General features: G+C 43.8%; 1 protein-coding gene across 1 annotated transcript in view; it reads left to right on the forward strand.

Annotated features, from left to right (window-relative positions):
• Positions 1-138: 138 nt before the first annotated feature.
• The window catches only part of STX6 (syntaxin 6), a 47,030-nt gene continuing 34,355 nt past the window's right edge, over positions 139-12,813 (forward strand). Inside the window, exon 1 of the mRNA XM_043485055.1 lies at positions 139-408. Within this exon, the coding sequence (XP_043340990.1) occupies positions 374-408 (35 nt within the window). The 5' untranslated portion in view covers positions 139-373. The remainder of the gene's footprint in view (positions 409-12,813) is intronic.

Raw genomic sequence — 12,813 nt, forward strand, 5'->3', positions numbered from 1 at the left:
CCGCCAACGAGGGGAGGGGCCAGCTGTGGTCACGTGTGCACGGGTGCGGAAGTGGTGCGGCGGATGGCGTTCGTGATTGGCCGAGGCCGAGGAACCCGGGGGCGGAGCCAGGCGGCCGGACGCGCCGGGAGGAGTCGGGGGAGGGGACAGCCGCGGGGCCGGCTCCAGAGTCTGGATTTGGTCTGCAGTGCCCATCGAGTGCTGGACCAGGGGCTGGCCGGTGCACCCCGCCCTGCGCGCGCAGAGGCTTCGGGACCCCCAGGCCGAGGCGCGGGCCGCTACGCGAGGCGGGTAGGGTGGGCAGAGGGAGATTTGGAGGGCGCGGGCGCCCTGTGCGCGGAGCAGACGTGAGGCGGCCGGGGGCCGGGACGCCATGTCCATGGAGGACCCCTTCTTTGTGGTGAAAGGGTGAGTGTTGCCGAGGGTTCCACTGGAGGAGGCGGTGGCCGTGCTGCCTACCCGCACCTCCCCGCCTCTTCTCGCTGTAGGGGGGATGGGAGGCAAGTAGAGGCTGGCGTGGACACAGTGGGGACGGCTTAGCCTGGAGGGCCGTGATCAAGTGTCCAGAGACATCCCTTTCCCGTCCCACCTGGACTTTGAAACCCATGCCCTCAACCAAGCCCCTGGGACGGGGTTCCTCTTTGGCCTGTGCGCTGCTCTACAACTTATTTGGACGGGAGGAGGGGTTCAGCAGTTCTGCAGGTGGGAAGGGAGGTTAGGCGTCCCAGACCAAACAGGGGCTCTAGTGGAGCACGGGGCCCTGCTTCGAAGGGGGAAAAACAGCATCTGGGCAGGAAAAGGGAAATGGCCCTCCTGAGCTTTGTAGTTGGCGTGGACGGGGGTGAGCTCCTATTGTCCATTGAGTTCGGAGCGCTGGCCCCGCAGACTGGTGAGACCACAACATGCCCAGAGGCGTCTGAGCACGTTAGCAGGCTTGGAGGCGGGGGCGCCTGGCTCCGGAAGACGACTCAATTCAGTGGGGGAGTTTTTACTGAGTAATGGGAGGGGAGGAAAGCAGCCCGTTCAAACTCAGTGATGATGTTGGAAGGAAAACAAAATGAAATCAGCCAAACCAAACTTTCCTTAGCTTTCTGTTAGCACCGGGTTTTTCCCACAGTGCTAAAGGAAATGAGCGCTTGCTTTTTAACTCCCTGATTTCATCCAGGCTGTTTGACAGGTTTCCCCCATTTCTTCCTCTGCCTTTCAGACTAGAACCGCCTTAAACTTATTTTTCCCTGTGAGCTGTCCTGACTCCATCTTTGATTGCTCAGTTGTTTGCAGATACCCAGAAACTTTAATGGCACTGTTACATAGGCTTTGTAGCCATTAAACAAATTCAGGGAAGATGGATCCTGTTGTTGTTACAGCTTGTCAGCTTTTGTTTTAAATGTCAAACAAACGTTAAAAATCTGAGAACTGCGAAGTTCCTGAGAGATTAGTGCTAATCACCCTAAAGTACCACTTTGCTTTCAACTAGTTCCTAGCTCCCTATTTCTGTTTCTGTAGGGGTAAAAGCTGACCAGTTGCTTGAGGGTGTATGTGATTTTTTTTTTTTTTAAAGATTCTTCTAAGAAAATTTAAGTGATACTCGAGGTGAAATACTTTATTATCCATGATACAGTAAGATACATTTATATATATTTTAACATTTCCCTAAAAAGTTTTGCCTTCACCTGACTTTAGATGGGAAAATCTGAGTTTAGATGATTAATAATACATGGATCTCTACCTGGAAAATGTTATTAGAAGAATTGATTTTTTTTTAGGGGTTAATTTTTAAATGTGAAAGCTGTTGTGTTTTTCTTTTAAACATTCTTAATTCTTAGGTTTCAAAGGTCATGTCTGGCAGTGGAGGCTGTAGATAGTCAGAATTTTTTGTTTCATTTTTAAATGGAATTTGTGAAAATGCTAAATTGCTTTGCCATCTTGACTTTTTTTCCTGATAGTACTTTGCCAGGGCTTGCTCACTGATTAGATTTCACTGCTTTATTGGAACATTGGCCAGGAGTCTTGTTTGACTTTTACATTGTTTTAGCTCATGTCCTTAAGATATCAAAACCTTTTGCTATGGAAAAGTAAAATTAGCTACATGAGTGTCTCCAGATAATGTGGTGAAATATATGGGGAGCCATGTACCTCTGTTTATTAAAAGTTTTGAAAATATATTCACTGCATGATGTGGAAAAATGAAAGAAGCCTAAATTGTAACCCTTAGCGTAGGAGCTGATGGTCTTATCTGAGAAACAAGTCACCCAGTAATTAAGTATAAATGACTGGTGAAAATGATTAAGTGCTGAAGTGAATCCTACAGATGATTAAGTCCCCTAGTAGTTCGGAGAAAGGCGTCCCATTAGGAAAGGTTACGATTGGAAAAGCTTTGAACATAGTAGCACGTCTTGAATTGCGTTTTGAAGATGGTTATCACTTAGATGATTCAGTCCTGTGTGTCTTTTCTGGACTCATCAAGTCTTCCTGCTTCCAGTCTCTTTCCTCTTGGTCTTCCTGCTTCCAGTCTCTTTCCTCTTGCATCTGCCTTGGTTTTGTTGGACGAGTGTTCTCCAGAATGCAGTATGAGCCACACATGCCATTTTACATTTCCTAGTAGACACAGTGAAAGTGAAAAATATGTAAAGTTAATTTTAATGTCATCGATAACCTGGTATAGTCAAAATATTTCAACATGTGATAATTATAAAGATTATTAACGAAGACTCTCACCCTTTTTGTACTGTCTTCCAATCTGGTGTGCGTTTTACACTTAAGCACATCTTAATTTGGATGCTGAATTTTCATCAGAGACACTTGATCTGTTTTTAGAATTCATTAAACTTACAGTTGAAAAAGTAGATTCACATACCCAAATTGTTCCAAGTATATTTTTAAAATTTTTGGTAAGTGAATTGAATATCAGTTTTTAAATTTAAATTAATTAAAATTTAAAACTTAGTCCCACGATCACACCAGCATAGTTCGGCAGTCACATGTGGCATCCATGTTGGGCAGGACAGGTGTAGCTCTTCTAGAACCCAAGCAGGAGTTCCCTACTTAACATCATTTAGTGGCTGCCTGTTGCCTGAAGGAAAGTCTCATGACTTCCTGGCCTTGTGATGCAGCCTTCCTGTACCCTTTGCTCACTGTACCTGCTGAGAGCTCCAGGATCTCCAGACTCAGTACAGTGACTGTGACTATGGGAGCGGGTGCTCTGACCCCACATGCATCCATTCTGCCGGAAGCACGCACTCAGCCTTCAGGATTCAGTCAGCGTTTCCACTGCCTCCAGAAAGTGCTTCCTTGACACCTGTAACACATTATCGCACCTCTTCCTCTGGCTGGCTGTCATTATTACTGTGAGCTCTGAGGGTTGGAACTGTTTGTTATTCCTGTATTTCCAGCCTGCCACCTTGAATATATAGCATAGTGTTGAATAAGTTCTCTTTGGTGGTTGTGATTGTGGTTGGTAAGGAATGGTGGTTTGTGGATGAGAACGCTACCAGCAAAGGCCCTCAGATGGGCATGGTGTGTTTAGAAGTCAAGGAGGACGTCCCAGGTGGAGTAGGAAGTTTATTTGGAGATGTAATAATATTAATAGCTGACATTTAAAGGATGCAACACCTATGCCAGGTGTTGCAAGCTCAGTAAGCACTTTATAAGAATTACCACTTTGAAAAAAAAAAAAGAATTACCACTTTGTAAGAAGAGTTCTGTGGTGTGGGTATTAGCCCCATTTAACAGATGAGAAACTGAGCTACCACAGAGGGGTTGAGTTACTTCCTCAGGGTCACAAAGCTAATAGGTGGTAGACCCAGGATTCAACATTCAGCTGTTAACTGATACTGTTCTCCTCATACTGTTAACACTTGACAGAACAGGTAGAATAAAATCAAGAAGAGCTCATCTTGAGGCCATTGGAAGTTTTCAAAGCAGGGAGTTCAGTTCAGTCACTCATTTGTGTCCGACCCTTTGAGACCCCATGGACTGCAGCACGCCAGACATCCCTGTCCATCCCGGAGCTTGCTCAAACTCATGTCCATCAAGTCGGTAATGCCATCCAACCTTCTTATCCTCTGTCATCCCCTTCTCCTGCCTTCAATCTTTCCCAGAATCAGGGTCTTTTCCAATGAGTCAACTCTTCGCATGAGGTGGCCAAAGTACTGGAGTTTCAGCTTCAGCATCAGTCCTTCCAATGAATATTCAGGTCTGATATCCTTTAGGATGGACTGATTTGATCTTGCTGTCCAAGGGACTCTCAAGAGTCTTCTCCAACACCACAGTTCAAAAGCATCAATTCTTTGGCACTCAGCTTTTGTGAAACTATGAGCCATGTGTGTAGGGCTACCCAAGACAGGTGGGTCATGGTGGCGAGTTCTGACAAAATGTAGTCCACTGGAGAAGGGAGTGGCAAACCACCTCAGTATTCTTGCCTTGAAAACCCCATAAACAGTGTGAAAAGCAGGGAAATGACATGAAATTAGGGTTCTGAGAATATTGATTTGGTAGTAGTGTTGGGTGCATCAGTGTGAAGAAAGATTAAAAAGGAGATCAGTTAGAAAGCTGTTTTAATTTAAATATTCAGTGATTGGTGTCTGAGTGTTTGAGGTTCACTTTGTGAGATTTTGATACTGTCGATGTCTTGTTCAGAGCGGAACACCAGAACATGGGAGAAAACCACCACAGTCGGGCAGCTGGGCTCTTTGGGCAGGTGTAGCTCTACCCGGCCCATACATTGACAGTGGTATTTTTGCTCCCAGAACTCTTAGCCCTAGTGAATAAACTCAGACCAGCCCTTCACTTGTAGTTTGACTAGTTGACCCTCTTCATGTGTGTTCTCACTGAGTGAGCTTGATTATTCCCATTGCATCAGGTGGTTCTGCGTACATCCTGCACCCTAGTCACTCTGACCCAACTCTCTCCCAAGAGTTCTTCTGTGTATTTTACTCATTGTTTGACATCCCCCATGCTATGGGATGGGTATCTTATCCCCAATTCTTTTTCATTTCCTTCCCCCTACCTAAAAATGCCTCCCTCCTCTTAGCCCTATTCACTCCTGACTCCACACTCTGCATCAGTCCTATGTCCACTTGGTCACCAGGTCCTATTAGTGCATCCCCCGGGTATCTCTGGAATTCTCTTCCTCTCTGGTTTTGGTTCCTCCATCCTCATTCATGTCCTTGTCCTCTCCCACCTGGACTCTTATAAGTGGCTTCTTCAGCAAGCTTCATTTGCACTGCTGCCAGATGTGACCTTGGAGACTCGATCAGCTCACAGCTCTATCCAGAATCCTTCATTCTAAAACACACCGAGTGTCTGTTCTCTGTTTGCTTGCCAGGGGCGAAAGGTCCAGCAGTGAACAAATGACGTTCCTGTCCTTATGAAGCTTATATTCCAGGGACAGGTGGTAAACAAGTGAACACATATACGGCATATCAGGTGGTGGTAGATTCTGTAAGAAAGACAAAGCTAGGTGCAAAGGGAAAGGAAATGCATGCTCTGGGTGTTATTTTTCTTTTTATGTGACTTCCAGAGGCACTGAGATTTGGTGAAGGAACTGAACTTTGTAAATCAGACTGATCTAAAGTTGGAATCTCACCTCTATCCATTATTTGATGTAACTTTTGGCATGTTAATTATCCTTTCTGAACTTGTTTCTTTAGGTACAAAATTGGCTTAACAATGCCTGCTTTATCGGTTATGAGGATTAAATGAGTTAAGGCATGTATGTTGTCTTGGCACAGTTTGGGGCATCCATCAAGTGCTCAGTAAACATTCTCTTTTAAATGTCTGTTTATGTGTCTCCTTCCAAACAGTCTGCCCTTTCTAAGAGGAAGGACCATGTCTTACTGGTTTTTTGTTTTGTTTTTATTTTGGAGTAACATTTAAAGTAACATATGCTCATTTTAGAAAACTTAGGAAATAAAAGTATTTTTAAAAGGATTAAAAATTCATTGAAGGGACTTCCCTGGTGGTCCAGTGTCTAAGACTCCGAAGCTCCCAATGCAGGGGGCCTGGGTTCAATCCCTGGTCAGGGAGCTAGATCCCACATGCTGCAACTAAGAGTTTGAATGCTGGAACTAAAGAGCCCGCGTGCCACAACTAAGACCCAGTGCAGCCACATACATAAATTTTTTTTTAATTAATTGAAATGCCATCATCCAGAAATAGTTAAAATTTTGGTGTCTTTTTTATCTGTTTCTATTAATAGTTTTATGTAATACTACCCATCAGGTTTTGGTCTCTTATCATATATCAGTCACTGTGCTGAGAAGCTGACAGGGGTTGTCTTTTTAATCCTTATGAACTCGGTACTAGTACTATTACTACTATCATTTTACAAATGAACAAAATTAGTTAAAAAAAACTTCCAAGTTCATAAGCTTGTAATTGGAAAGGCCAGGATTTATATAAATTGGTATTGTTGTTATTATTAATCATGAAGAAATTGGGATCATACTGTCTTACAATCTTTTCATCTGTATATCTTTATATCCTTAACATGCCTTTGGTGGGGAGGCTTTTTAATGACTGCCTTTGTATTTTGTTGTATAAATGTAATATAGTTTGTCACCTGGGATGACATTTATGATGTTTCTAAATTTTCTTTATTACAATTATTGTAATGATAAGCCCTGCTTGTCACAGGTCTTCATTGCTGTTCCTGATTATTTCCACAGCCTTTATTCCTCTGGCAGAATTGCTAATTCAGTGGGCAAGCACATTTTCAAGGCTTCTGATACATGTTACCAAATTGCCTTCCAAGATACACTCCTCTCCACTCAACTCCCCACTCCACCGCCCAAAGTTTGATGGACCCATTTTCCTTGATCGCTTGCCAGTACTGAGATTCTCATTTGAAGAAACCTTGACTAATTTGCTAGGTGAAACATACCATGTTTGAATCATGTTTTTTTCATCATTGTGTTCAGTAAGGTCTTACATGGTGTTTGTTGAATGAATGATCCCGTTTTCAGTTTTGGGATCTGTAGTTTTTAACCCCTTTTTTGTTTGCAGCTTCTAATCAAAATAAGCCATTAAGAAATTGAGTGGTGGACTATGAGAATATTTTGTACCAAGTGAGCCTCTCCTATAGGAAAAAGGCATAAATATTGTGTTCCTTTAATATTTTGCTGGTTTGGAGGCTTTGTGTGCCTAAAGAAGGATAGTTTTATTTCCATGTTCTTGGCTATGGATCTTGTTGAAATAATGGTGTAAGTAAGCAGATGAGCAAAACAATCTGTGTTACATTGTATTATTCTCTGATTATCTCTTGGCTCTGTGTAGAATCTTTTATGAGCTCCTTGAAGGCAAGCATTGTGCACTGTATTCACAATGTTGAGAAAAGTTATCCTTATTTACAGAGTACTGTTATCCAGTAAAATTGAATAAAAGTCAAGTCTCATTTTCTACTTTTTGAAAATCCATCAGATGTTTCAGATGTTTCTTCTTTTTTTTTTTTTTTGCCTTGCTGCATGGTTCGTGGGATTTTAGTTCCCCAACCAGGGCTGGAACCCACACCCTTGGCAGTGAGTGTGTGGAGTCCTAGGCAACTCCCCAATCAGATGTTTCATTGTAAAAATCACTTTACAGACATTTGTTATACATTTGTTGAATTCCTAATACTCTATTTGGCTCCTGAATTATAATCTGGTTTGGAGAACACCATGCAGCTGTGTGAAACAATTTAGGTGATAGACGATATGGATTGCATGTAAGATTTTGGAATAGAGCTGAGATACTGTGGAGACTGAAAAGACTCCCCGGGGAATGTTGGTCAGAGACACTTTCGTGAAGCAAGTAGGGCCATAATCTGAGCCATGGAGGAAGGAAGTGTCTGCTTTTCATTTGCAGAGGTGTAAGGACTCTTCCAGACGGGGAAGCGGTGAGTGAAAAGTCCAGAGCCAGAAATGAGGAAAGGGAGGATGAGAAGAAGAGCTGCCAACTGAAACAGATTTTGTTTCAGTGAGAAATCAGGTTGGAAATGAAAGTTGGCCCCTTTGTGGGGAGGAGGCGGCATGGAATACCCAGTTGAGGAGTTTAAATTTAATCTGTTTGCTTTTGTAAATTCTTAATGAGGAGGCAGTTTTAACAGTTGTTACCATGCCACTTGCCTGTGGTCAAACAACTTCTGAGGGCTCAAACCCAGGTCTTCTGATTCACTAAGAAAATAGATTTGTCAGGAGGCTTTGCAAAGATGGGGTTGAAAAGTCTTGTTACTAGAAGGTGCCTCGTGCTCTGGGTCAGAAGAACTTGAGGCCAGAAACCAAGAAGTCTGAGCCCCTGTGCTCTTATTTGTTTAATGAATGCAGACTGGTTATTGTGAAAGTTCCTTCTAGATCTAAAATCCAGTGACGCAGCTTAAGTAGAGGTTGTGCAAGGTGAGAAGTAAGAGGAAGAGTCAAAGATGATGCTTGTCTAGACAAGTTTCAAATCTTGGAAAATAGTGTCACTAATAATGAGAATGAGGAAGTTAGAGAAGGAAGCAGGGTTTTGTTTTTTTTTCCTGTTTTATTTTGTTGTTTGAATACTCGCTTTTTTGTAGGGAGAATATGATTAGTTTGGTTTTAGGCAAACAGAATGATCCAGGAGACAGCTAAAATATAGGAATTAGTCCTGGGTGGCTGGTTAGGGTTGGGACTGCAGTTGGGGAGTCATCAACTTCAAGGGATCGTGTGAACCTACTAGTGTTGATGAGTACCTAGAGGCTGTAAAAGTAGCGCTGAGAAATACTGGGACCAGGTGGAAGAGGAGGAAAGAGAAAATTAGTAGAAGCTAAAATAGCACAATATCACAAAAACAAGGAAGTGAGAGTTTCAAGAAAATAGAAAGGTTTCAGTACACTGAAAATGGGGACGAGTTCAAGTCACCCGTGACTTGGACCTGCAATGTCATTGGTGGCAGGAGTACTATCCTAGGGGAACTGTGGAAGCAGCAGCAGGTTGAGGTCAAAGTTGTCTAGAACTGTAGGTAACTAAAGGCTTTTTTTTTTGTTTTTTTTCCGCCTCTAGGAGAATTATTGCAAAAGATATTATCACAGTGAAGTTGGAAATGGCAGTAAGGTCAAGTGTGTGTGTTTCCTCTTACAAATGGTTTGAATGTGTAAGTCAGGCAGTAAAAAGAGCTCCTCCTCACCTAGCCTGAGGGGTTGGTGGTGGGACAGGCCGTTGGGGTACAGGGTAGGAGAACAATAATAGGGTTGCAGAGGCTTGCACATCAGAGGTTTTCCAGGTTTCTTCAGTAGAGTGGAAACCATCTGCCTTCACTAGCCTCTCAGTGCGTTGGTGAAACAGGGACTCCTGTTTCATACATACAGGATGACATACAGGATGGGTGCTGCTCCAGACATAGGTGTTGCAGCCTATGGTGTTTTTCCAAAGGTGGCCGCCCAATATCTCTCCTGTCCCATTTGCTTTTCTTAAATTGTGAAGCTGGTTTTCTTCTATCAAGCTGGAATTCTCATTGCTTTTCTTTGAACCCAGGCAGACCTTTGTAACTGCCTTGACTGATAGAATGAGGCAGAAATGACACTGCTTGACTCGTGAGGATTAAGTCACAAAAGACACCCAGTTCAGCTTCCAGTCACATCTTTGTGACTTGGGACACAGGTCCAGCTCTACTGCAGCCCCTCTGCTCGAGCACTCATGTGGAGAGACTACAAAGGCACAGAGATGCTACTGAGGAGCGCCTCCTCTCGCGGCCCCCCGCCCAGGGGGTCTTTCAGCTGAGGCTCCAGACAGTGTGGAATAGGGCAAGCCACCCCTTCTGTGTTCGGCACAAATTCCTGACCCACAGAATCCATGCACATAAGAAATGTTCGTTTGATGCCACTGATTTTGGGGGTCATTGTTATACAACCAGAGTGACTGGAACAGATGCCAATTCAGAGCCTATCAGCATGGTCAGAGAAGAAAGGAGAAATCAAAAGGCTGGTGGAGGCTGCACCTCTGATTATCGTGCCGTTTGTTGGCCCAACTGAATGACAGGTTCAGGGAAACTGAAGCTCCCTAATGGCTGAAACACTTCTTCCTCCCATCTTACCAACAAATTTGGTGAGATCCAGCTAAGAAATGATTTTATGGTTATCTGGATGTATTGCCTGAAACCCAAACAAAGGGTTGGCTGGGATGGTGAACCTTTCTTCATGGTGGAACAGACTGGGATGTTGTATCATCATTCAGTCGTTCAGTTATGTCTGACTCTTTGTGACCCCATGGATTGTAGCACACCAGGCTTCTCTGTCTTTCACCATCTCCCGGAGCTTGCTCAAACTCATGTCCACTGAGTCAGTGATGCCATCCAATCATCTCATCCTCTGTCGTCCCCTTCTCCTGCCTTCAGTCTTTTCCAGCATCAGGGTCTTTTCTAATGAATCAGGTTTTTGCAGGAAGTGGCCAAAGTATTGGAGCTTCAGCTTCATCATTAGTCCTTCAAATGAATATTCAGGATTGGTTTCTTTTATGATTGACTGGTTTGATCTCCTTGCAGTCCAAGGGACTCAAAGAGTTTCCTCCAACACCACAATTTAAAAGCATCAATTCTTTGGCAGAATGATGTATGGTAGGGGCTTAACCAGCAGTGACTAGGGGTTAGTGCTGGGTTAGCTTCAAACAAACAGGGGGACTTCCCTGGTGGTCCAGTGGTTAAGACTGCTCACTTCCAATACAGGGAACAAGGGTTCAATCCCTGGTCAGGGAGCTAAGATACCACATGCCTCATGCTGTGGCCAAAAAGAAAAAAAAAAAAACCCACAGAAAAACTGGGTTGGTTTAGTCCTGCCAATGTCAACTCTTTTTAAGGAATGGAAGAATCCAGTTTTGAAAGCTTGGATTACTTTATTTTTACTTGAAAGACACATTCTTCAAAGATGTGGGCTGTGTTTTCATTTTTGACATTTGCTTACTGGAAAGAAGCTCTGTGTTACAAGTGGTCCCATGGGCCCTGGCATGACTCTCAGTGAAGAGCCTTCATTCTCGTGGTCATAGAAGTTGTTATCCGTGAGGATATGACGGGGCTCATCATTTTGATGGGCCGTTTGGTAGACAGCAAGGGGAAAAGCCTCTTCCCTGGTATTTCCACACTGTGACTCTTGTTATCCATGAAATGTGTGAGATGAGACTGACTTTGAAGCATCTGCAGCAGATGTGGGAGTAACGTCTGCTTGACCGCTGTGGGAGTTAGCCGTCTCTCTCCTTCAAGGGACTGAAAGATTTCTCCCGGTCAGGAGCTAAACCTGTAATGCCTAGGGAAGCGATTAGCAAGACTTTTGTTGAAATGGTGTCAGACACGATACCCAAAGCTGTCCGTGAGCAGATTACTACTTACCAAGAAGATTGCTAAGCTGAAGTGAAGTGAGTGAAGTCGCTCAGTCGTGTGCAGCCCCATAGACTGTAGCTTACCAGACTCCTCCGTCTATGGGATTTTCCAAGCAAGAGTACTGGAGTGGGTTACCATTGTCTTTTCCAAGGGATCTTCCTGACCCACGGATCGAACCCGGGTCTCCTGCATTGTGGGCAGATGCTTTACCGTCTGAGCCGCCAGGGAAGCCTCTGTACCAAGAAGCTAAGCCGAAGAACTCCAGAAATTCAAGGTATACATGACCCCTCATAGAAAGTTCTCAGCATCAGACTTTAATCATTCCCATTATGCAATTGGAAGAAAAACCTGAAAATAGCTAAAGCAGACTCTACAGGAAAAAGAGGCAATATCTTGTGATTCCGACCTTTCCAGAGACCGCAGATGAAAGTGGATCACCGTTGACTAAGGAGTCGGCAGCCGCAGAGCTCCTCACGGGGGGCAGCATACTCACAGGGCTCAGTGTGTGGTGGGCGCTCACCACGAGCAGAGGATGGTGCACATACACGTGTGGGAATGCACACCAATTCATGTAGAAACAACCCCTGTACCTTTCCTGAAAAAGTAGGTGAAGAAAGCTCCACCAGCTCTTCTCTGTTGAAATCCTCCCAAATACCAAACAGCTGGCCTGATTATATACTCCTGTGTCCTGTTCATCAGTTTACTTGGAATGACAGGTGATTCTAAATATTTAGTCCCAGGTATTTACAAATAGTTCTGAGTTGAGTGGGTTGTGTCACTAGTTAGCATCTTGTACTTTTTGCATGTGTCTTGAAACTGTTCAGAAATCCCAAGTTCTTTTGGGTATTCTGGGTACCATTAATATTTGGCTTAAAAACAAGTTTTATCTGTGACACACATTTTCTCTCCATTCACTTTCTTTTTCAGGCTAATACTAAGCTGAAATTATGTTAAAAGAAGAAAAATTGGGAGGTGTTATAAACTTTGAGGGCCCCTGTGAGATGCTATTAAGATAGGATTCCTTGACATACTACAGGTTCTCTGGCTTTTCAGATCAGAACCACTGCTGACCGTTCCCACTTTTGTGATCCCTTAAAACACATCTTAGAAAAGTAAAATAAGACTACTTTGACTTTCTTATGTCTGTGCTACTACTTGAAAGCTAAAAATGAAACCTCTTTTAAAAGTAAGAGATTGAGAGTTATACGAGCGAGGTCACTGACCGGGCCTGTGGGGTTTTGAATGTTATCCTGGGATCGCTTTGTAGCGTTTTTCTAATTCCTGCCATTTCTTTCATTTCTTTTTTAGGACATGCTCAAGTTCTTACATGCTTTAGGACACTTTGATTTCACTCTGTATTGCTAGAATTGAATCCACCCACCTGCTCCTCCTTCCCCTCAAGTCTGAGTTGTCAGCGTCTTTAAGGTTGTGGTGATGAAAGTACGGCCCTTGGATCCCAGTGTGGGGGCCGCTTCAAGATCCTTTCATACAAGAGTCCCTCAGCTTCAA

Source organism: Cervus canadensis, chromosome 13 (genome assembly GCF_019320065.1).
Source record: "Cervus canadensis isolate Bull #8, Minnesota chromosome 13, ASM1932006v1, whole genome shotgun sequence".
Lineage (NCBI taxonomy): Eukaryota > Metazoa > Chordata > Mammalia > Artiodactyla > Cervidae > Cervus > Cervus canadensis.